Source organism: Onychomys torridus, chromosome 9 (assembly GCF_903995425.1).
Source record: "Onychomys torridus chromosome 9, mOncTor1.1, whole genome shotgun sequence".
Lineage (NCBI taxonomy): Eukaryota > Metazoa > Chordata > Mammalia > Rodentia > Cricetidae > Onychomys > Onychomys torridus.
The window spans coordinates 49783205-49809272 of NC_050451.1; the positions used below are offsets into that span (position 1 = coordinate 49783205).

General features: G+C 46.3%; 1 protein-coding gene and 1 non-coding gene across 2 annotated transcripts; both read right to left on the reverse strand.

Moving 5' to 3' along the window:
- Ebpl (EBP like) lies at positions 1-25248 on the reverse strand. Its single transcript, XM_036199427.1, has 4 exons — positions 25030-25248; positions 8542-8611; positions 1339-1477; positions 1-628 (listed from the first exon to the last, which is right to left on the reverse strand). The coding sequence occupies exons 1-4, from the start codon at positions 25198-25200 to the stop codon at positions 388-390; spliced, it is 621 nt and encodes a 206-aa protein (XP_036055320.1). The 5' UTR covers positions 25201-25248; the 3' UTR covers positions 1-387.
- On the reverse strand, positions 4458-4564 carry LOC118591651. The gene has a single exon (XR_004945957.1). It is a non-coding gene; the product is annotated as a U6 spliceosomal RNA (small nuclear RNA).
- Positions 25249-26068: the final 820 nt, after the last annotated feature.

Consider the following 26068-nt stretch of genomic DNA (forward strand, 5'->3'; position numbering starts at 1 on the left):
TCTTTTGGAATAAAAATTTATACTGCTCTTTACAACATTCTGCAATACTCATTTACTAACACGGCGTAACACTTATGCAAGTCACAAGAGCATCTAATTAAATATGGTCTCATTGCAAGTGAAAACTTACCCGCCACCCCCTTGTAGTGTTGAGAGTGCAATTGCACTTGGGGCCTTGGGAATGCGAGGCCAGCACCACACCCCACGTCCTCCTTTCTTTATATTGTCATTTAAGCAGGGGACAAAACCAACAGCCACGGTTCTCGCCCTCCCGTCCATCTATAACGGCTGTCTGGAAAGGACACTGTAAAAAAGGAAGTACTGACTGGAATTTCCAGTCAGCCCTGCCTCATACAGTGGAACGTCGGAGTGCAACGTTGCCAGACTTTACTCAAGTTTTTTCTCTACACTGGCCCCTTGGAAATGCGTCTCCCTTAGTTCCCTCCATGACTGCCACAGCAGCAGTCCTGGGATCAGAACCCACAGGCCATTAAAAAACACCAAGTAGACCCAAAAGTAGAGCCAGCTCTTGGTGTTGAGGTTGGGGCTCCCCACAAGCCACTCGGGGAAGAAGGTCATCCAGCCACCGTAGAGTTCACACACGCACAAGGTGATCTGTATGAAGTGCCTGTGGAGAGAAGACACGACATGAAGCATGCACAAGCTGGCACTCTGAACGAGGGTGTCCTTTATGTGGGGGAGCAGCAGCAGTCTTTACTACTGAAACTTGGGGGCTTCTGTGTGGTGCTCCTCTGATGAGCCAGGTCAGCCTAGATAGAGAAGACGCCATCTTTGCTTGCAGAAGCAACGCTGCCCTTCCCAGCATTGTCCTAACAGCATTTAGAGTTCTAAGGACACTTGAGTACCCTGCACTGTTCTCAGGGGGACTTAGTGAGGTCACTGCTGACCCTCCAAGAGACCTGGATATGAATCTTGACATCAGCCAGTTTCATCTGTTGTAAAAGATGACGATTATCCTTCCTCCAAAGTCAATGAAATATGTAAAGGGTTTTCATTACCTGTGACTGATACACAATCACGCAAATATTATCAATGTTTGAGACAGTACTCATGTAAATTTGTAATCTGTCTGTAAGTGTGGTCATGGAGCCAAAACAATGTTAAAAGAATTAAGAAAAATGACTGTGAGTTATCTGTAAAAGTGGTGGGAAAGGGGATTAAAAGCTGAGAGGACTCTTTCACGTCTGAGATTTCAGGATAAAGCTTTACATCTTGTCCTGAAGTATTTTGGAAAGATTTTGTCTTGTGGATAAATGTGTCACTTGGGCACTGGGCAGCTAATGTCTCTCCCTTCCCACCGGACGGGAGTGAACTTACCTGTAATATTTCTCCTTGACTATGGCGTAAATGAGAACCAATGCCAGACACCCATCCAAGACAACAGTCAGAATCTCCAGAGACACAATGGTTGGGTCAGAATACAGCCATCTTCCATCAGCCTTGCCGTATTCTTTCCCTAGGGGCAAATGCCTGCGTTTAGTCTCTAACCGGCAAACATTTTTTGTTGTTAATTTTTCAGGCATCATACAAACAAATGGGCTACATTATGACAATGTCAGACAACCACATCAGTTCATTCTATTCATGCTCACCACCTGATTACCCTCTCTGCTGATCTCCTTTCCCCCCTACAGCAACTTTCTACTTCCATGCCATATACAGCTTTTAGTTTAGATTTGCAGAAATGTGGTACTTGCCCATTAATTGATTGGATGATTTGGTTTTGCCCCTTAAATTTTTCTGCTTTTTTTTGGTTGTTGTTTGTTTTTTTTTGTTTTGTTTTGTTTGTTTTTTGTTTGGTTTGGTTTTTTGAGACAGTGTTTCTGTGTGTAGGCCTGGCTGTCCTTTTTTTAGTTTTTTTTTTTTTTTTTTTTTTTTTTTTTTCCAGAGCTGAGGACCGAACCCACCACCTTGTGCTTGCTAGGCAAGCATTCTACCACTGAGCTAAATCCCCAACCCCAGTTCTTTTAGATTATAGACATTAATATGTTTCAGAGGTATAGTTGGTAAATATTGTCTTTCCTTCTGTGGGCGCTCCTCATTCCTTTACTGAGTAGGAATTTTTAAACTTCACACAATCCCATTTGCCAATTCTTGCCGTTACCCTCTGTGTTACTGGATTTCTGTTCAGAAAATCCTTGCCCGTGCCTATGTCTTGAAGTGTTTTCCCTACATTTCTCTCCAGCAGTTTAGCATTTCAGGCCTTACGTTAAGGTCCTTGATGCGTTTGGAGTTGGTTTTTACACGAGGTCACCCAGTACTCCTCACACCACTGTTGACGAGGCTGCAATCTTTTTTCTCAATGCATGTTTTTGTCAATTTGTCCCACACCTGGGGGCTGGAGTGCTGCATGGGTTTGGTTCTGGGTCCTATATTCTTGCCTATTGATCTACAACTAGTAAGCCTTTTGATGCAAGTTAATGAAAATGGCCCCTGTCTTACAACCTTCACAATGCATGTGGAGGGCAAGGGAAGCCAGGGATCACTGTGGCCCTCACCCTTGACATAAGACAGAGGAGCTGCTCTACTTGTAAAACACAGCACATCCAAGCACATGCATGTATGTTCAGTCTACCCTGGGCCTCTTCACTACAGTTTGCAGGACCTGTAATTAACTCAACACAGTCAATTTTTGCAAACACAATATTTAATAAAGATGGTTTTAGAGCCTGGGGAGATAACTCAGTTGGTAAAGCTCTAGCCTTGCAAGTATGAGGACCTGAGTTCAATCCCCAGCACCCATGTAAAAATGTCAGGCAGGCAACTCACACTTGCAATCTCAGCCCTGGTAAGATGGAAACAGGAGGACACATGAAGCTTGCTAGACCGCTGGGCCAGCAATTAGCAATGAGCCTAATTGGTGAGCTCCAGGCCAATGAGAGACCTTGTGTGACAGGAGGTAGATGACATTCTTGAGGATACCTGAGGGTGTCCTCTAATCTACACACACACACACACACACACACACACACACACACACACACACACACACACACACGTATGCTTACACACACTACAGTAGGATGGTAGTGTTGTGGAATATTATTTTAACTGAGCAAAGATGTGTTACATTTGTTTCTTTTGCCTTTGTTAACGATGTAAAGAGGTGTTACATTTGGCTACACTGCATTTGTTTAACTATGTAAAGATGTGTGTCTGTTTCACCTTGCCTGCCTAAAGCACCTGATTGGTCTAATAAAAAGCTGAATGGCCAATAGCTAAGCAGAAGAGGGATGGGCAAGGCTGGCAAGCAGAGAGAATAGGAGAAATTTAGGCTTGAGAGGAGAGAAGAAAGAAGAGAACAAGAAGAGGGAGGCATGCCCAGGGCCAGAAGCCAGGCAGCTGCCAGAAGGACAGACAGAGAGAGCAGGAAAGTAAGATATACAGAAAGACAGAGAGAAAGGTAAAAAGCCCCAAGGCAAAAACATGGATAAAGGGAAACATTAAAATAAGAGCTAAGATAAGGCTCAACATTCATAACTATTAAGACGACTCCGTGTCATGGTTTGGGAGCTGGTTGGTGGCCCAAAAGAAAGCCTGCTGCGGTAATGTTAACTGTTACTTGACACAACCCAGGATCACATGGGAGATGGGCTTCTGGAGTGGAGGTTGGGGCTGTTGTGATATCATTAGTTGAGGTGGGAAGACATGCCCACTGTTGGTGGTCCCACTCCCTGAGCAGGGAATCCTGGACTGTATGAGTTGGGAGAGCAGGCTGAGCATTAGTACTGCCTTAAACTTGATGTAATTCAAGTTCTGAAAGCACTCAACATATCTGCTAACAGAAGACAAGTGCGTGCTGAGTGTCTAGGAGGATGCAGCCTGAACTTCAGAGTGAACCCCAAATGGACAGTGTTTAGCAGCAACAGCCACCCCACCCTTCCAGGTAATAACTGGAAAGCAGTATATTCAAGAATCTTTTCAGATCAGCACTTTAGAGGCCACATTTATTCCTGTTTTAATTGTTACTAGTATATTATTATTATTATTATTATTATTATTATTATTATTTTATTTTTTTTATTTTTTTGGTTTTGAGACAGGGTTTCTCTGTGTAGCTTTGTGCCTTTCCTAGATCTCGCTCTGTAGACCAGGCTGGCCTCGAACTCACAAAGATCCTCCTGGCTCTGCCTCCCAAGTGCTGGGATTAAAGGCATGCACTACCACCGTCTGGCTGTTACTAGTATTTTTAAAAGATTTACAGAGAGAGAGAGAGAATATGTGGAATATGTGTGTGTGTGTGTTTGTGTGCACGTGTGTACATGCCCATGTATATGGATGCCCAAAAGAGGCTGCTGGGTACCCTGGAACTGGAGTTATATAGGTGGTTGTGAACTGCCCAGTGTGAGTGCTGGGAACTGAACTCAGGTCTTCTGGAAGAGCAGCAAGTGCTCTTAACCACTGAGTCATCCCTCCAACCTCTAATTATTTTACTGACTTTTATGGACTGCTTCAGGAATTTGCATGTGATCCCTGAACAGTGGCCAGGCTAATCTTCTCTGTATGGTTTCTATTTGAGATTATGCGCTGCCAAAGTGAGCACCCTGATTATTTTTTTAACTGGTAATAGCAGTACATGCTGATCTCAAACTCTCAGATGACAGAGTCAAGAGTGGACATCTCTAGCTCACTCTCCTTTCAAACATGCTCTCATGTTACACTGAGAAGGTGTAACTGGTTAGAAATGAACTCCGATATATGACCGGACAAAGCAGTAGGGAGCTCTCCTCTCATAGTGGCCAGAGAAAGGATCCCATGGGACCATCTAGTAAGGTCTCTCAAGAAAGACCAACCTGAGAGAAGGACCACACAGGTGAAGAGTCTCCATGTAAGGCCCCACATACCATCAACACTCGACCTTGGTGGAGCATCTGCCTGTTCAGAAATAACTGTCTTAACCGGAAAGCAAGGCAGTATTGAAAAGATAAAAATTTCCCTAAATATAAACGTATAAATGAGAAGTAAAATGAACCAACTGAAGTATCCAAAATCTAGGAGAATCATTTATGTAAAATGCCAATTCTTTAGGAGGGAAGAGAATAGTGAATGCTTAGACATTAAAAACCAGAACTAACCCCAAACCCCTATTTCTATTCATTCTTTTTAAAGATTATTTATCTTATGTGGACGGGTGTTTTTTCTGCATGTATGTGTGTGCACCTTGTACATGCCTGGTGCTTGTGGAGGACAGGAGAAGGTTCAGATGCCCTAGGACTGGAGTTACAGATGGCTGTGAGCCACCATGTGGGTGCTAAGAATTGACCCAGACCAAAGCATCTCTCTAGCTGCTTAGTCAACAATATTTTCTGAGATGCGGTGGGGTGGGGGTGGGGGGTTGTCTCTGCTGGGCCTTGAGAATGTAGCCATAAGGTCTGTATGCAAGAGGCTCATGCCAGGAAGGACAAAAGTAAATGTGGTGCTTAGATTAAAAATGAGACCCAGGAAGATTCCCTAATGATCCACCTCTTCATCATGCTCTGTCAGAAAGGTGCTTGACTGAACCGGCCACTGTGACATCCGCTCACATCCCAGGAAGGAGGCCACTGCATCGGGCAGGACCCTGTGAGAGCTGCAGCTGGGAAGGCAGTGAACTTGCAGGGCCATGCTGGTAGGGCTGGTGGGAACAGGACAGGGTGAGGCCGATCCCTTAAGAGAATGTGAAGGGCTCCTCTGACAACTCTATGGCCCACTCCATAGGAACCAGCACAGAGTCTGGTCTCCACAATCAAGAGGGCTGATGGCTAGTGACTCTTAGCTATGGAAATATTGGGGTGCCTTCCAGATTTTACTGTATGTCAAGGCATATAATTTTTAAAATCACTCCTTATTTTTATCATCATGGTTGTGGTTTGATCTGGGACAAACTCACTTCTTTGTGCATGCTGGGCAAACATGTAACAAGTGAGCTATACCCCAGCCCTTTGTGTTTTTCAGATAGTATTATTATGTAGACCAGACTGGCCTCCAACTAGCAATCTTCCCCCCTTACCCACACCACCCCACCAAGTACTGTGGTTAGAGGTGTGTCCCACCCCACTTGATGGCAAACAGAATACTAAACCAAGTCCAGGCAGGCCTCACATCACAAGGAATGACTGGGTAAAGAATGGGGTGCTCCGGAGCAGAGCATGTGCAAACACCCCAGGTCTGGAAGCAGAATGTCTGTAGCTGGAGGTAAGTGGGAAAAGCTGAGGAGTGTCTGGAGATGACAGAGAAGGCAGACGGATGGGCTGATGGCGGTCCTGCTGTCTACCAGATCATATGTGAACCTGTGGTATGTCCTTTGCTGCTGAACTCTACCCACTGCCCACCTTGCTAAACCTGAACAACCAAGGGTCCAACGCCAGCGTTAAAAATCCCGATGATGTGATCAATTCCATTTATTTTGTGACTGGCAACTGCAGGAGGCAGCGGTTCAGAGGGAGAAGAGGCAAGGCCATGGCTGGAGGAGGCTTTGCACCCCACCACTGCTGTATGCTCTGCCATCCGGAGGGGATAAGAGTGACCTGCAGCCTGAAGCCATGGCCAGCCTCTGGGAGGTCTTGGCCTGGACCCTCTGGATCAGCAGCTGCTCTAGAGCGTTTGCTTTCAAAATAAAAGGGCAGTTCACCTAAAGATGGAGACGCAGAGAGACCCTGTGAAATGTTCACGTTCTGTGGACTTGAGCCACGTCTGGACTATTCACTTTCTCTGATGCTAAAACAGGGGGCAGCCAGTGTCGAAGCTGCAGCAGACCTTCCGACAATGGGGAGCAGAGGAACACACACGAGGTCGGAGTGGTGCTTCAGGCTGGGACCTCCAGCCTCATGACTTTGCAGCCAACCTCAAGCCAAGTTTAACACAGACAGGTTGAGCCCAGCCAGGGGCCACAGCAGCAGGATGGTGGAGGGGCTCAGATCCCTGCCTGAACATAGCACAGGGCCAGAGGGACCAAAGATGACACATTTTATTCTCAAAAGCACTGACTGAAATGAGACAGTTCGGTTCTTTGGACATTTCCTAACACTAATAGTGAATGGGAGTGTCCACAAAGACCTTGGTGTGAGCATGTGACTTCAGGACAGGACAGAAATACAGTAGGGCTGGGGGTGACCCAACTCACTAACACAGCATGTGCTTAGCATGAGCAAGGCCATAGCTCCATCCTCAGTACCAAAACACAAGATAAAAAAAATAAAACAATAAATTAGACTGGTGAGCTGGCTCAGCTGGTAAAGGCACCTGCCACCAAGTCTGACAACCTGAGTTTGATTATTAGGAAGCCACCTGGCAGGAGGGGAGAACCCGAAAACTTTCCAAAAAACACTTCCCAAAACTGTCCTCCACATGCGCGCGTGCACACAGACACACACAGACACACACAGACACACACACACACACACACACACACACACACACACACACACACACACACACACACACACACACGGAGAATAAATAAATAAATGAATTAAAAATAAAAATCATAAAAGAAATAAGAACGTGAAACACATATACTTACATATATCATACACACAAATGCTTAATAAATAAATGAAGATAAAAGCAGAGTAAAATAATAAAGAAAATAAGGAAAAGGAAAGCCACGCAGTAGACAGTGCGGAACTGCAGATGCCAGACCTGAAAGCAAGCACAAGAGGCAGGCACCTGGCTCGCCGACTTAGCCCCACTGGTATAGAGCATTCTGGGAAGTCAGTATCAGTGACTAAGTGTTGGCTGATTTACACTGAGTGTTAAGAAGATGGGGAAACTACTAGATAGCTCTACAGGGCAGGAGGAATTTGGAGAATTATTTAAAAGACAGGTATAGAGAGACATACAATCAAAAGCAAACTAGGGGCTGGAGAGGTGGCTCAGACGTCAAGGGTAGGTATGCTTTGCCAGAAGACCTGAGTTCAATACCAGCATCCACTTTGGGCAGCTCACAGCGGCCTGTAACTCCAACTCCCCGCCTTGAGGACACTGCTCACATACACAAACTCACACAGACACAGACAGACAGACAGACACACACAGACATGAAAATCAAGTTTTACAAAGTAAATGTATATAAAGCATATGTGGGGAAGCACCCTGTTTAAACACTGCAGGCTTTTTAGTGTCTTTTCTTTGTTTTACAGTGTTGTGTAGGGGCTCACATGTTAGGCAAGTGCTCCACCACTGAGGCACACTGCAGCTGTCTACACTCTGTTTACTATATAGCTTTGCTGAGATGTAATTCACACGGCATACAATTCCAATTTTAGTACATTCACAGATCTGAATAGACACAATCTAACTGAACATTCCAAACAAGAAAGCCGTCCCCATTAGCAGTCACCCACTTTCCCTTCCACATCCCCTCTCATCCCCAGCCCCGGCAACCACTAATTTGTATCTGTCTCTATAGATTCACCTATTCTGGACAGGACATGTAAACGGAGTCATACAATATGTGATATAGACATTCAGTTCATCGACAGCCATTCTCGCAATTAATCTCCTCAGACATTTCAAATGCAAATGTTTTTAATTACTTACATAAAGATGCAATCAAGCCTTGGGAATCTGCAACATTTCCTACTACAGACAAGTAGACAAAAGCGCCTTCCTAGAGGGAAGAAAAGGGAGACAGACTCTGTTTAGCCTCACCACCACAGGGCGGCACAGCAGACACATGGCATTCCACGGCAGCTGCTCCTCTCCCCTCTGTGAGGTGTCCACAGCTTGGCCAGCAGCCTGGAGGACCACACCATCTCTGGAGGTTAACCAGACTGGGAAATGAATGTGGCCAAACCTAATAATAAATGTTACCTTTTAATGACTGGCATTATAAAATCAGAGGCGTGTTCTTATAGAGAAAAAAAGTGAAAATTTCAAGGAGAATCCTTGACTGTGGTACAAAATAAAAATTAGCTTTAGATTATTCCAAAGATCTGAAGTCATGGGGAAGACTCTCACTTCATTTTTTTAACCTTAAAAATAAAATGCATGGGGCCAGCAAATCTCTACAGCGGAGTTGAGTCCATTCCTACACTACATAGGGCAAATTCAGGAAGGCTTTCAACACGCAGCAGCTTTCTTCTGACTTTCAGTGATGAAAATGTCCGCAGGTATCTTAGCATTCCCCCATCGCGTGTTTCTTTGCCTAAGCTTCCAAAAATCAAACAGCTAGAATTCCCTGGTAGAGCTGAGTCACATCTGTTCCCTTGACTAATTTTTAATGTGGGTCAATAGCTTTTCCTCGCCACCGCCACCACCCCTAACAGCTTCATGTGACATTAAAACTCTCTGCCTCCCCTCTACGACCTTTGATACCATGGTTTACCACTTCTGCGGGCTACCTACTTCTTTAGAGTTCACCCTGTACCATCACTCATTTACACCAGTCCCGCTCCCCCGCCTCCCAGCAGTCAATCTGGGGTTTACTCTAGTTCATATAACGACACTCTCTTCTTGTGCAGAAACGCCACTTATTTCTTTTCTATATCAGAACACACCTCTGATTTTATAATGCCAGTTATTGAAAGGAAAAAAAAAGGCCAAATGACATTCATTAAACTTAGGTATAGCATTCTTCCATTAGTTACCCAAATTTGTGACTTTAGTAACGGAGGAAGCGTCTGTCCATTCATTCCTCAGTGTAGTGTGGGCTCCCTGCTGCGAGCCTAAGACCCCTACCACCCTCCGCCGGCGCCACACACACATCATGCTTCCTCACTCTCATCCCAGCTTCCAGGGGCCGACTTGTGTCCATCTTGCTTGCTAACAGAAGACCCTGCAGACAGATTAGATCCCCATTCTGGTTCTGCAAGCATATTTATTTGCCTCCTCCATTTTATCTGTGACTGGATTCTAAAACTGGAAAAGCTACTCAGCCATTCCCACCGTGCTTATAGAGGTAGTGTTCACTGCTGTGGACCTCGGACTTTTTTGTTTTTTTTTTTTTTCTTTAATAATTCAGTATCTTGACCCGTGTTACTTAGTGATAAAGTTATAGGTGGAAGGTCCTTCCCTACCTGAATGTCTCAAAACCACTGTATTAGTTTGCTTCGTATGTGGGCTAGGACTTACTAGTGAGAGATTTCTGTCCATCCCCCATTGTCTCTGACTTTCATGCTATCTCATGAATGTCAATCAGCCTCTAACCCACCCTAATCTCTGTTAACACAGGCTTGGCAGCTGGTTTATGCTATCTTTTCCTGACACTCTTTCTGGGTCACCTAATTAGTAAATGTGCTTTGTCTGAGCCAATCCAAAATGCATTTTCTTTACAGGAGATTTAGGCCAGGCGTGGCAGCAAATACTTGTACACAAGTCCGATGCCAGTGTAGGCTGTACTGTGAGTCATGGGCTAGCCAGAGAAGAAAGAAAAGAATAGGGGGTAGGGAAGGAGAGCAAGAAAGGAAGAAAGAAATGAGGAGAGAAAGAAAAAAGAAAAGACAGAATCTAAAGTGTTTAGACTGATGCTGTAGCACGGTAGATCACTTGCCTGGCATGCACAAGGGCCTACATTCTGTCCCTTCCACCTAGCAAAACCAAGAGCAGTTGAAGGATTTTAAGGTGTATTTTTAATTGTAGGCATATGTCTGTCTGTGCCCCTATGAGTGCATTTGAGTGCAGGTGCCTATGGAGGCCAGAAGGGTGTGCTGCATCCACCTGGAGCTGAAGGTTTAGGTGGTTGCTAGAACCCTAGCTTGAGTCCTCTGTTAAGCACAGAATGCACTCTTGCATTCTTGGTTACTAGACTGGGCAACAGACCTATCACACACACACACACACACACACACACACACACGCACGCACGCACGCACGCACGCACGCACACACACACACACACGCACGCACGCACGCACGCACGCACACACACACACACACACACACACACACACACACACACACACACACACGTATGTAAAACTGAGAGACCTGGATATGATTAGTAGACTAGCTGGATACGGTAGTAAATACATTAGCACATCGGTTCTCAGCCTGTGAGTTTCAACCCCTTTGAGGGTTGAACGATCCTTTCACAGGGGTCGCCTAAGACCAACAGAAAACACAGATATTTACATTACAGTTCATAACAGCAGCAAAATTGCAGTTATGAAGTAGCAATGACAGTAATGTTATGGAGGTCACCACAGCATGAGGAACTGCATTAAAGGATCGCAGCATTAGGAAGTTCGAGAACCATTGCGTTAGGAGGTAGAGGCAAGAGGATCAGGGCAGCAAGGCTAGCTTCAGCTATGTGGTGAGTTTTAGGCTAGCCTGGGATGCATGAGAGCTTGTCTCAAACCAAAGATTAGTAGACTGCATGACCTATAACCAACTGTGATAGTACACTGTCATCTCACAAAGTTGCCACTGAGGCCAAGGGGAAAAGCATTCAACTGTTAGCAACTGTGAGATCTTTCCCTTGGAGTAATATTAAGGGCTGAGACGCCCTCTCTCTTCCCTCAAAGCAACTCTGAGGGCTGGTAAACCTTCAGTAACCACATACCTGCCCCTCGACCCATTAGCCAGCTTTTCATTACCACAGCAGCACCCCCAAGAAGGGCTAACTTCAGAGGAAAAATAGTTATTCAGCTCACCATTTCAGGAGGTGAGGATCTAGAAGGCCTGAGTATGGTGGATGGAGAATGGTGGGGTGTATGTGGAGAAGAAACCGCATCTCAAACCAGGCTTGGTCCTTTTACAGCAATCACCTTGTGTGAATTTTCAAGGGGTCCTATGAGGCTACCATATCCCTCAATTGACCTAAGATCTTCCCACTAAATGTCACCTCTTTCAAATGGTATCTCTGGAAGGTTCTATGACTTGAACCTGGCCTTTACTGACCCTGAAAGAATTTAGGAGAAATATATATAAGTAGGCACTGGCCCATGGCAGCAGCTATACTAATGTCCACATCCTCTCCCCAACAACAAACTCAGGACGAGACAGGAAGCAGAATCTGGTCACAGAATGAGACCAGTGACCCTGGTTCTAAAGATTCCTGGGTCTCTGGACTAAGTGTGCTCTAACCCCACAGGAACTACAACAGAAACCATCTAGTGTTATTTCCCTGGGGCCAACATTGTTAAAGAAGACCCACAGGGTTCCTGACATGAACTATAAATTTTGCTTTTTTTTTCCTGCCCCTTAAAGTTATCTTAGGCTCTGAGCAGGAAATTTACATGGACCTTGTCATTACCAACACAGAAAGTTATTAGCTTCAGGGGTCTTTCACCACAACATATGGTCCATATCCAACCTTCATATAGCTGGAGTATATGAAGAACTAAAAAAGAACTAAAAGATTAAACACAAGTTTAACACCAGAAGAGCAAGTCAATGAATCAATAAGCAAATGGACAGATGAACTTCTTAAATAAAGTACAAAGGGCCACAAGCATGTGGCGCGATCTTCAACGCCTTTAGCCATCAGGGACAAGTAAATCCAACAACACTGAGATTCTATCTTACATCAGTTTGGATAGCTAGCACACAAAAATAGGGGCTGGGGAGATAGTCAGAGTGGTTAAGAGCACTGCTTGCTCTTCCAGAGGTCCTGAGTTCAATTCTCAACAACCACATGGTGGCTCACAACCATCTACAATCGGATCCAATGCCTTCTTCTGGTGTGTGGACATACATGCAGAAAGAACACCCATGTACGTAAAACACATTTTCAAAAAAACTTAGCTAGGCAGGGTGGTAGCACACTTCTTTAATCTCAGAATCAAGCTGAGGCAGGAGGCTCTCCAAATCCATGCCAGCCTGAGCTATATAATGAGGCCCTATTTCAGAAATCAGGGTGACAAAATGATTTATCAGGTCAAGGCACTTCCTGTACAATCTAGGGGGCCTGTCTGACCCCTAGAGCCCACATAAAGATGGAAAGAGAACCAAGGCCACCAAGTTGTCCTAAGACTGCCATACAAACGCCATGGTACATACACATAGACACACATGGTAATAATAATAAAAAACCCAAAAGGAAACCTACTACTGTAGAAGCTTCCTAAAACACATACATACATAAAAGAAATGTAAATAGAGTCAACATGTAATGGAGAAGACAATACCCCAACCAGATAGCATATGCTACCAAGTAAAACCCCCTAGGAAATTCCTAGTAATAGGAATGGGCATCTTTTTGAGTCTCCAGTCAAAGGGGACCCATAGACCCACCAAACTCTACAGGCTATTGCCAGTGCTGTTGGTTACCATCCACAACCTTAGAGCAAGGCCTTATTGCAGGAAGACACTACATACTTTTGGCACAGGACATGGAGAAATCTAGCTGGTGCTCACCTGGAAACTTCACCCCTATTGGCGAGTGTCCATAGTACTAGAAGGTGCTATGTACACAATCAAATGAGAAAAGTAGTTATCAATATTATCCAGCTATGAAACCAGTGAGAGAGAACATGAAGTTGAGTGGATAGGGATGGGAGCTGGAGTATATGGAAAGAGCTGGAGAATAGGAAAGAATATTATAAAAATATAGCATATGATACCCACCCCAAAGGGGGAAAATTAGAAACCAAACAACCAAAACACATTACCTATGCCCACCACATCCTGCAAAGCTTGGTCCTGTTAGACCAACTGGGGTGGTGAGGGGTGGAACATCGACAGACACAGACACGCACATGCGGAGTGTAGTCAATGCCTTCTGTATGCTCTGTCAACATTCACACAGGGACCACAGGGAGGCTGTGTTAATTCCCTGAGCCTGGCCAGGGAAGGCTTTGTCATTCCCATGGGTCCGAGGCATTGGGGTCCTTGACACATGGCTGTCATGTGTGACACATGACACACAGCCATGTCACTAATACACATTCGCTCAGGGCTTCCTCTGCTCTCCACACATGCCCGTGTGGTAAGTGGTCAGGCATCAAAATGCTCATCCTGCTGTCTCAGGCTTTAGGTGGCATGTGATGGGCACTTATCCCAAGTTTGCTTATTTAAAAAAAAAGAAAGATTAACAAGTTCTGGATATCAAGATATTTGGCCTAAAGAATGGGGTATTTCCTATACAAGGTTAAGACAGGAGTGAGCTAAGGCCAGCTAGCTGGCAGCCAGGACCTCACTTTAAAAACGACCACGCACCATGGCAGACGAAGTTAACAAAGTCTCACCTCACTTTTCTCTTGAGGTATTTCCAGACTTGGAGCTTGTAACAATGTATTTTATAGATTTCTAGAAATTGGGAGTCAATGCCAAAAGGAGCCAGTGGCTTGCCTGGCTGAACAATTGTGATCTAGGATTAAATAACAATTTTACAAGAAATGGTGCACACACTCATCTTAGTCCTCAGAGAGACATTCTACAGAAGATAAAACAGCTTTACAGAAATTAAAAAACAAAAACACAAAATGAGGCTAATTTGTATGTAAATGCATTTTGGAGTGTTTTGCTTTAAAAAGTGTTTGAATGAAGACTCAGAAAGCAATGTAACACTCAGCATTAAGAGGGGCACATGAGGTGGAGAGTGGTGCCCACGTGAGCCCTGTTGACACACATTAGTACTTTCAGACCTGACCAAGGGTCTCAGCCTAATCACACTGGGGTTGTCATGGCAACAGCCTGCATCACCATTCACGGGAGGACCACCAGCTGCAGCAGCCCCTCGCCCAGGCTTTACTGACTTTAGACATGTCCATGGCCAGCTGCCATCCTCCCACTGAAATGATTGCTCTCCTTTGCTTAGTCTTTCCCAGCCCCAGCAGACGGCTGTCACCTGACATCACCGGTGGACAGTGATGGCTCCTGTGGAACCTTGGGGTCGGGCACACTAGCTCTGCTGCACCCATGATACTGGGCTTAGTATTGGATTTAGGACATGAGAACATCTGTCCTCTTGAGGGAATCCCCATTTCTGCTGAGACAGCTGTTCTCATGTTAAGGACCAGACGGGAAGCCTCGAGGCTCCCCGTGACTGGACATGGGGATTATGGCTGTCTGGCACACACGAACAGGATGAAGTGGGTGGAGGGGAGTTGCTGAGGGATGCAGGCAGAGGGAACTGTGACCTTCGTGGTGGGGGAAGTGTCTATGTTCTTGTAGCCCTGGTCCAAGAATCCCAGATCTTGGAATCATCTGCAAGTCACCAGTGCAGAATCTCAGCCAATCCCAGGGTGACTTGTGGACACAGTCAAGTATGAGAAACACTGCTTGAAATCACAATGGCATTTAATCCTTATAACAGGTTCTTTGTTTGTTTTGAGGCAGGGTCTCAGTTTGTGGCTTGAGCCAGCCTCCATCTCAAAAGCCTTTTGTCCCAGTCAAGCACTGAGATCTTAAGAGCAAGGCACACCTCCTGGGTTTACAGCAGTCCTTTGGAGAGAACATTTATTTCCATGTTTTAAGGATGTGCTAGTCAGCTTCAGTTGCCAGGATGCCAAAACCCATAGTCCTCTGAAGGACTGTCTTAATGATCGATGTGGGGAAGCCCAGCTTATCACAGAAGGCACCATCCTGCCAGGCAGGTGAGGGGATGTATAAGAAAGCTAGCTGATCACGTTCCAGCATGTGAGCTAGCAAAGCAGCCTTCCGCCATGGCTCCTACCTTGAGTTCCTGCCCGACTTCCCTCAGTGATGGACTGTGGCCTGTAGGTAGAAGGTGAACTAGACCTCCCCCACCCCCTGCTTTCAGTCAGAGTATCATGGCAACAGAAAGTAAAGGAGGATGGTGGGTAAGGAAACTGAGAAGGGGCGTTTCCGTCCTCCCTTCTCTTCCTCATTACTGGAGGAGCTTCCTGTGGGAGAGTCCTGCCTGTGCCTTCCCAGAGGGAGAAGGCCAGCACTGGACTCTGTGCACATCTGTTGTACCCCATACCTCATATTCTTCCCTCCACCCCCAGAACCTGCCCAACCAAACAGTGAAAGAGTAGTTAACAACTGACCCTGAGTTTATCTTAATTTGTTTTTCAAGACAGGGTCTCACTATATAGTCCTGGCTGTCCTGGAACCCACTTTGTAGACCAGGCTGGCCTGGAACTCACAGAGATCCGCCTGCCTCTGCCTCCTGAGTGCTGGGATTAAAGAGATGTGCCACTACACCCACCTGACCCTGCGTTGAAAGAGGAACCTGCAGCAGGTAGGAATGGGGGGAGCCACCTGTGGGCACAGGACCTTACTACCCTTGGTTATAAACACATGCTAGGCTGGACCCGGTGAAGAGAAGCATCAGAGGCCGATTTCAACTCCACATCAGAAGGACGTCTGCAAACAGGGCTGCTCCAGCTAGGGGAAGTGGTGCTCCAGCTCGGGGAGGTATGCTGACTAAAAGCTCTCAAATAAACAGAGGGGACCCTGTGCCCACATGGTGTGTCAGGGAGATCCTGGTTCTGGGGCCAATGGGACCACTAGGAACTCAAGACTATATTCTTTTTTTTTTTTTTCATCATCCCCCTGGAGCTGAGGATCAAACCCAGGGCCTCGCGCTTGCTAGGCAAGTGCTCTACCACTGAGCTAAATCCCCAACCCCTCAAGACTATATTCTTTATACCCAGCAGCTGTCACCTTCTTTCTTCATTACACTCTTTTATTACTTACAACATTTATCACATCTTATTTCTGTGTGGACTTGTGCCAAAGGGCACATGTGGAGGTCAGAGGACAATCTGTGGAAGTCCATTCTAGCATGTGGTTCTTGGTTCTTCAAGCTTGGCAGAAAGTGTCTTTACCAGCTAAGACATCTCGCCACCCCTCTGCTCTCACTGTCTGTCCCAGCACCTGGTGCTCCTGGGACACATCTATGTGGTGTGTGCTGTGCCTGACCTGGGCCCGCCCAGCTGCCATGACAAACACCGTGACCAAGGCAAGTTCTAAGAGAAACTGAATTTGAGGGCTCAGGGTTCCAGGTCCATGTCCATCATGGTGGGGAGCATGGCAGCAGGTAGGCATGGAGCAGTAGCCGAGAGATTACATCTGGATCCATAAGCATAAGGCAGATCGGAGAGCTAACTGGGACTGAGCTGGGCTCTTGAAACCTCAAAGCCTCCAGTGACACGCCTCCAACAAGGCCATATCTCTTAATCCTTCCCAAACAGTTCCACCAACACAAACCAAATATTCTAATGCCCTATGGAGGGTATTCCCATTCAAACCACCACAACAGCTATGAGAGGCCATACTCTGACTAGAGGTGACTGGACCCAAGATGAGGATAACTCTAGAGGAGGTAACCCTGACTGGCTACTGTCAGGAAACAGTCACCTATAAGGGTTAGCTAGTCAATGACATCTTCACTCTCTGCAGTACAGACTGAGAGAGGGAAGAAGTCATGGGACTCCAGGAGGATGGCTCCGTGGATACAGGCATTTGCTGCCAAGCCTAGCTTGCTCCCCAAGGTTTCCATGGTAAAAGAGGAGAACCAGTGCTTGCAAACTGTCCTCTGACTTCCACATTCACACTGTGGTACACACACACACACACACACACACACACACACACACCTCCCAATAAGTAAATATAACAACAACAAAAAATGAAGTCATAGGTAGCCAAGATCCAACCGGCATGCATACATGTACACACACAGACACACCAATGATAAAACGAAGTGAATAAAATTAATTTGGTGTAATGGTATGAGGAATCAAACAGGAACTGAGATAGTTCATCCATATCGTCTCCATTACCAAAGATATAAAAAAACCATTGTGTGGCATTAAAAGTTTTCGAAGCTGGATGTTGCGGCATGGCCTATAATCTCAGCATGTAGGCTGAGGCGGGAGGAATAAGAGTCTAAAACTAACCTGGGCTGCAGAGCTGCACTGCGGAGCTAGACCCTGTGTCTAAAAACAAAGTCACAGATAGTCTGTTGTGTTTGCTTTGCTGCTGTTTATGTATTTTTAAAAATGCTGTGAGGCTGTCTCATAGGAATGTCAGAAACTAAACCTCTAAAGTCTTACCAATATGACTGCCTGAACATGAGCTGAATAAATGTATGTATACAGATGTAACAACAGTGGAAAAAAAGAGGCCATGAATTTGAAAGAGAACAAGGGGAGATATGTGGGATGGTTTTCTGAAGGAAGGGGAGAGTGGAAATGATGTAATTATAACCCCAAAACAAAAGAAATAATGAAAAAAAAACCTTGTTAGTTTTATTTTGTCTTTCATGTGTATGGTGTTTTGCCCACACGTCTGTCTCTAAACCATGTGCCTGGTGCCCAGAGAGACCAAAGAGGGCATCAAATCCTTTGAAACTGGAGTTAAAAAATGGCTGTGAGCTGCTATGTGGCTGCTGGGAATTGAACCTGGGTCCTCTGCAAAAGTAACAAGTGGTCTTAACTGCTGAGCCATTTTTCTTGCCTGTTTGTTTTTGCAGAGACAGGGTTTCAGGTTGCCTAGAGTGGCCTCAAACTTGGTATGTAACTGAGGGTGACCTTGAACCTCTGATCCTCCTGCCTCTGCTTCCCAAGTGCTGGCTGCAACTGCAGATGTCAATGCACCTAACAGAACAAGCAGCGTTTCTGAAGAACTCAAACTTCATATATATATATATATATGGCTGGATATGGGGTGTGTGCATTTAGATCCAGCACTTGGCATGCAGATTCCTCTGAGTTCTAGGCCAGCCAGAACTACATAGTGAGACCCTATCTGAAATTAAAAGGGGGGGGGGAGAAAGAGAGAGAGAGAGAGAGAGAGAGAGAGAAGATTTTAGGTAAATGACATCAAAAACATTTAAAAGTGTTAGTTATGGGGGAGAAAACCCAGATCAGAGGTCCAAAAGAACATAGATGTGGCCAGGTGGTGGTGGCACATGCCTTTAATCCCAGCACTCAGGAGGCAGAGGCAGGTGGATCTCTGTGAGTTCGAGGCCAGCCTGGGCTACAGAGTGAGCTCCAGGACAGGCTCCAAGCTACACAGAGAAACCCTGTCTCAAAAAACCAAAAAAAAAAAAAAAAAAAAAAAGAACACAGCTGTGCAGACACCTGCTCTTGGGGAGCTTCATTGTGGTTCTGAGCTTCCAGGCAGCCAGAGTGAAAACAGAAACATTCCTGCTGTTTTTCCTATCAGAGGAAAACTCAAGCTAGTTTGGAGGGAGAGACTAAGATTCTCTTAACACTTATCTGCAAGAGATCTACCATGACTGTCACCCACTGAGTGACATGACTAAAACTGTTCAAAAACTCTGCTACTCCACAAACTCTAACAGGACAAGGGCCACGCACTGTGCCTGTGTAGGACAGCATGTGGCATCCAAAGTGCCTTTCAAATATTTGTGCACGGAAAAGGACAGCATCCTGACACTCAGCTGCAGACAGCCATTGCTCCTGCTGGCTGACACTGTCTTGTTCACAACGTTAGAGACAACTGAATTCTGGTCAGCCAAAGGGCCGCCAATCTAGACAGTAAAAATGGACTGAATCACTGAAGACTCTCCTCAGGGCCGACAACGTAGCAGCTGGGCTTTACAGCCAAAGCCCTGCACTCACCAGGCTGCCCAATCCCAGGAGGCAAGCAGAGTCATTTACTAGACCTTGGTGGCAGAACCAGAAAATGACAGGGAAGACAGAGGCCGGTGGCAGATTGAGTCAAGAGGCAATGATTTACCAACGGGTAGAGGAAGACCATTTAGTCCCAAGAATCAGAGACTACCTGACGTTCTAGCAGCAGCGGGGAACAGCGGTGGATGGTGAAGGGGCAGCTGGTGACAGTAACATCTAAACACAGACACACCAGGAGTTGAAGGAGCAAGCACACTGCAAATGACACCCAGGCTCCCTGGGACAACAGCCCTTTATTCTGAATAACAAGTGTAAACAGAGCGTTTGCAGGAACACACACACACTAATAAGAAACACCAAGGAGGCTGATCAAAGGCCAAGACATCAGATTCGAGTTAGTCCCCAGGGTGGCCTGGCACCCAGCGCCCAGCAAGATTGTTCCCACTGTGCACTTTCCCATCCCTCCCTGACTTTCCTGCTCACACCTCCCAACTTCACAAGACTCGCCTGCCTTCTGTCTGAACAGGCTTCTTGCTCGCCTCCCTCCCCTCCTCCCACACTCTGCTGCTCTTTTCCTCACCAGCCTGCTTTTGCTTCTGCTGCTTCTCACCCTCCCCCCTCAATCCCACTGTCACCCCTCAGCCCCACTTTCACCCCACAGTCCCACCTCACCCCTTGTGGTAGTTGAAAGGCAAAGGCCCCCAAAGGGAGTGGCACTATTGGGGGATGTGACCTTGCTGGAGTAGGTTGGCCTTGTTAAGAGTGTCGGAGCCCACTAGGTTTCCTAGTGGCTGTACCCAGCAGGACTGCATAAGAGGTTGATTGGACCACGGGCCTGGGTACCAGGTGACTGTAATTAGCAAAGGGGAGGTCTTTTGCTCCACCCCTTGGCATTGCTATAAATAGACTTTGGACTAAAGTTCTGGGCCAGTAGATAGGGATCCAGGCCCACCCAAGTCTATCCTGTGTTTTTTCTCTGTTTCTCTCCTATTTCTAACTAAGTCTCTTATCCCTCAATCCTCAAGAGTCCCTGGGGTAAATAAGTGTGGGGGCTGGTCTACCACATTGGAGGAAGTGTGTCACTGTGGGGGTGGGCTTGGGGTTCTCCTATACTCAAGCTACACCCAATGTTACAGTTCACTTCCTGCTGCCTGTGGATCAAGATGTAGAACTCTCAGCTCCTTCTCCAGCACCATGCCTGCCTGCATGCCACCATGTTTCCCACCATGATGATAACGGACTAAACCTCTGAAACTGTAAGTTTAAATGCTTTCCTTTATAAAAGTTGCTGTGGTCATGGCATCTCTTCACAGCAACTGAAACCCTAACTAAGACACTCCTCAATTCCACTTCATGCCTCAATTTCACCTTACCCCTTGTGGCAGTGTGAAAGAAAATGCCTTCCAAGGGAGTGACACTATTGGCAGCTATAGCTTTTGGGAATAAATGTGGCCCCGTTAGTAGTAGTGTGTCACTGTGGGGGCAGGCTTTGAGGTTTCCTATGTTCAGGATACTACCCAGTATCTCAGTCAACTTCCTGCTGCTTTCTGATTAAGATGTAGCCAGCATGACGTCTGACTGCACACTACCATGCTCCTGCCAGGATGATGATGGATTGAACCTCTGATGCTATAAGCCGCTACCTCAATCAACTGTTGTCCTTATAAGAGTTGCCATGGTCATGGTGTCTCCTCACAGCAACAGTAACCCTAATTAAGACACCCCTCAATCCTACCTCACCATTCAATCCTCCCTCAGCACTTATACAGCCCAGGTCATGCCCACAGTTAAGACCTGTCTGTCCACATCAAACTTCCTACAGCAATCTGTGCAATCAGGACAATTCCTTACATTCATGCCCAGAGGTCCCTCTCCCATGTGATTCTAGGTTTTGTGAAGGTGAACATTCACACTGACAGAATCTCTGTAGAGGTTGGGCTAGACTAGCCTAGAACTCACTATGTAGAAGAGTCTGGCCTTGAACTTGAAGCAATCATCCTGCCTCCGGCTCCCTAGTGCCAGGATTCCAGGCATACAATACCACATCTGGTTTGTATGTGGTATGGGGATGGACTCAAGGCTTCACAAATGATAGGCAAGCACTCTACGAACAGAGTCTCTGGTTCATGGGGATATCATTGCACAGGTGACAATGAAGCCCGGACACCAGTGACAGCACGGGTGGACAAGACCTGTCTGCAGGTTCCTCCTGACCGCTCTTGCTCCCTCCTCGGAGGCCAGACCTGTGCTTTACAGTCCGCTCCAAGACAGAGAGACAGACAGACAGGGCAAAGGCATGCACGCTCATTCTGCTTCTGGGACCCACCTTGGAGAATAGCATTTTCAGTTGCTACAGCCTGCCTTGGAGAGAAAAAGAAGTCTGTGAAAGGAGAGCAGAAGGTCAGAGAGAGACACTATAATAATTTCTCTGCTTTGTCATCTTTATTGCTCTGAAGCTGTTCCCAAGCTGCTCCAGGAACAAAGCAAAAGCCCACATGGACCTGACTGCTCCAGTCATTAGGAAGTAGTAAGAGCCATGAGGGTTATAAACCTGAAGGAATGGCCAAACCCCAAACACGCTGTGTTGTAATATCAGTCACCTGTGTCCTGGTTCAAATCCTTCCCACTACTTAACATCCCTGCTTATTACCTGTCATCCCAGCTCCCTTACAGAGGTGAGCTCTACTCAGCTTCAGGCACTTCTGAATCCAGCAGGTTGATGATCATGATTACTCAGTACACTCTGGTTGGACGCTTGAGGTGAACTGCCTGTGAGATGCATGGCTTGAACCTCTGTCCCAGAGGCAAGCTCTGAGTTTGGTTTGGGGAGGTTTAAAAGGTACTGAAGTCAGCGCAAGCACCAAGGGGGCGGGGCTCTCAGTTCTCAAGGCTCTACTTTGTAGTATCAACTCATCCCATACTTTTGGATACCCTTGCAGCAAACTGCTAACCAAAGCTAAGCCAGGCAAGGACATTCTGCACAGGCCTCACTGCTAATTCTGCCAATCTCCAAGGTGGGTGTTCAAAGCCACCGGTGAAAGCTCTGTTGACCACTACAGAATGTCCGTTAATGTGGGCTTATTAGACCTTGTAAGATATGTCTCACTTTCAACCAAATGGCTTGTGGTGTTTGTCAGTGGTCACTTCCCTAGGTAAAAACTAAGGCAGGGCAGTCACAAAGGAGTCTTTCACAGCAGACATCAAAGGCTCTTTAGGGGGCGTTTCCTTCCTATCTGGTGCAGGGGGAAGAGACCAATTCCACACATCAGACCAGACCTCAAGGCACCGTGAATGGAGGCATGTGCCATGTTACCCGAATCTGTGTTGAAAAGTCAACTTAAACTGAGTGGTGGACATACAAATACATTTTTTTTAAGGCTCTTTACACCTTTTTCTATTGCTGGAATGTTATAGCTATGCATTTGCCTTTAAGTGGGACCTGCTTTTTTTTTGTTAGTTTGTTTTTGAGACAGGTTCTCATGTAGTCCAAGTTGGCCTTGAACTTACTAAGGAACCAAAGAGGACTTTGAATTTCGCATCTTTCCGCCTACCCCCAAGCGCTGGGGTGACAGATGTGCACACTGGACCTATTTTACTACCCTTCTCTGGGAGATTATGTAGCTTAAAAATCAATTCTTTTAACAGAGGCTTTGCAGAAAAGAACCTACACAGAATTATTAGGAAATTGTTGGCAAAGAAGGAATTTCGCCTTTGTGCAAACACCTGGCATTGGCACATTTAACTGGCAATACTCACAGACCTAAACCATTGCCAAACACGATGTTTTCTTTTCATTTCAAGATTATATTTCAAGACTTTAGCTTCACATTAGCTTAAGGGTAGGTCAGATTTTATTCTATTTTTTAAGAGGTATTTAAGATTATATTTTTAAAACTTGGGAAGGGAGCAGACTCCAGTAGAACTGCCCATGTACAGTCCCACTGGCTATTTATAAAGTAGGGTGAGGGACCAGGGAGATGGCTCAGTAGATAAAGGCCTTCAGCCAACCTTGGGGCCCTGAGTTTGACCTTCCCCAGTAGTGGGAAGGACAGAACTGATTTTTCAAGGTGTCCACTGCTCTCTATATGCAATGCTATACCAGGTGCATGCCCTGCCCCCATCCAAGTACATACCTGAAAAAAATAAAATTATTCACTTTATTTTAGGTGAATTTTAAGGCCACATTATGGTTAATCTTGAATGTTAACTTGATGGGATCTGGAATCACCATGGAAACGAGTCCCTGTCAGGGATTATCTATACTAGGTTAAGTGAGATGACAAGACCCACTGCACATGCAGGTGGTAGCATTCGGTCAGCTGGGGCCGTGGACTGTGGACCTATGTGCCCGGCGGCCTCCTGCTCCTGCCACCATCCCGCCACAGTGGACGACAGCCCCTACCCGTGAGTCAGAGCTAACCCTCACCCCTTACAACTCTCTCGTCAGGATTTTGTTGTAGCAGTAACACAAGTAACTCATACAGAAACTTGGTCAACCTGACATGTGGTTCTCGGGCCTTTGGAACTGAACTGTAAGAAGAATGTCAACAGTTTTGCTCTAAGCAAAGTGTAACAGCAGGCCATCCCAGCGAAAGCCTGGAAGACCAGACCACAGGGAGGTAAGAGGCCAGTGGAAACCTGGCTTATGGGAGTCCAGAGGGGAATAAGGCCTCTACAGGAAACCTAGCAAGAGGTCAATCATCCTGACGGGGAATCTGAATGCTTCCTGGCTGTGTCTTGAGTACATTAGACCAGAAATGCACACACTAAAGATTAAACAACAGATTACTGAATGATGAGTACGTAGTTGAAGGAAGTCAAGAAGGAAACTTTAAAAAATGATCTCAGAATAAAATAAAAATGAAAACATAAAACACTCAAAGCTTGTGGAATGAAATAAAAGCAGTCCTAAGAAGGAAAGTTATAGTTCTTAGTGCCTACATTAAAAAAAAAAAAAAAATCTGAAAGTTCGAATAAATAACTTAATGATGCACCTCAAGAGTTTGAAAAACAGGGAAAAAAAATCAAACTCCAAGACAGTAGATTGGAAGAAATAATTAAAACCAGGGCAGAAATTAATGAAATGAAAAACAGCAACAAAAATAAAAAAAAAATCAATAAAACAGAAAGCTGATTCTTTGAAAAGATTAACAAGATTGACAAACCCTTAGGCAAACTAACCAAAAGACAGAAGACCTAAATTAATAAAATTAGGGATGAAAAGGAAGATAACCTTAACAGACATCAGAGAAATTCAGCAATTCGTATGAACATACTTTAAAAACCCGTATTCTACAAAATTAGGAAAGCTAATGTATTTCTAGATATCTCGGACCCTCAAAAGATAAACCAAGATAAGGGGTGTGGGGTGGGGGGAGAAATTTCTCTAGCAAGTCTCAGGGGGATACGTTTGATAGGAGACCAGGCAGCCCCTGGTAAGTAGGGCTCGGTTTGAACCGGGGAATCAGCCTCGGCAAAGGGGACGCCCTCCGGCTTCCCGGGAAATCCAACCCGCAAGTTCCCAGCCTTCCTTCCCGGGCGGAACTGGGGCCGGCGGCGACACAGCCACGCTTACCAGCACGAAGTGCACCAGGGCATCGTAGCAGAGCCAGGCCAGCACCCCACGCTCCACCGCGCTCCGCCCATGGCCAAGGCGCAGGCCCAGAGCGCACCCCGCGGCCAGCAACGCCGAGCACAGCAGCAAGGAGAAGCCCGCGGCCGGGTCCAGGGCCCAGTCCTCACCCATGGTCCGCAGCACTTCCTGCACGCAGGGCGCGCCGCCGAGCGGGTGAGCTAGCGCTCGTGGGCGGGGCTTTCGTGGGCGGGCTCCCGCAGGCGGAGCTTCTCGTGGACCGGCCTCCGAGGGAACCGGGCTTGCAAAGCCAGCTTGGCCGGCCTGTGCAGCCCAATTCTGTCCTGATGGTTCTTGGACCCAGGCTCATGCTTCACATGCTAAACCGCCTCCACAACACACACGAAGTCTAACGTCTAACAGGGTTCAAAAGGTTAAGTCACAAAGTGATGTCCGGAGACTGTAAATATTGAGACAAAAGGTTCTGAAGAAGCCTAGCAAGTCTTGCCAGAGGCCTGAGCAAAGATCTTTACAGTTATATATCGGCCTTTGAACCACGGTTTCGTTTGTGTTTGAGACAGTCTAGCTACGTAGCTCAGGTTAAAATGGACATCAGTATGCAGCCCAGGCTGGTGGAACTCAAGATTATCCTCCTGCCTTGACCTCATGAGAGCGGTAACCACAGGTGGGCATCACCATGCGGCCCTGCCCTCCCCACTCCCGGTGCTCCTCAGGGCTTTTAATCCTATGCAGTTAATTAACTGACCCTATTTCTAATATTTAACCCTCAAAAGTCAAATGCTGTACGCCTCCTCTGGGGACGTCCTCAGCAATATAGCACTTGCCTAGCACCCACTAGATTCCTAGATTTTGGGGGGTGGGGTAGATTCTGGGAAAGAGGGGAAGGCAGTTGTTTAATGGAATTAATCCCAACTTTGTAACAGAGGATGTTTCTGCAGGTTGCCTACACAGCTGTGTGGACAAACTGAGCACTGCTGAGCTAGAGGGTGAATTTTGTTATGTACACCTTACCACTATGGAA

Excerpts from the sequence above, each read along its gene's own strand:
- Ebpl (XM_036199427.1), bottom strand. The coding sequence starts at position 25,200 with ATGGGTGAGGACTGGGCCCTGGACCCGGCCGCGGGCTTCTCCTTGCTG. Across the intron at positions 1,478-8,541 it reads AGGCTTGATTGCATCTTTAT|GGAAAGAATACGGCAAGGCT; the intron begins GTAAGTAATTAA and ends ATTTGCCCCTAG. Across the intron at positions 629-1,338 it reads GTCAAGGAGAAATATTACAG|GCACTTCATACAGATCACCT; the intron begins GTAAGTTCACTC and ends TTCTCTCCACAG.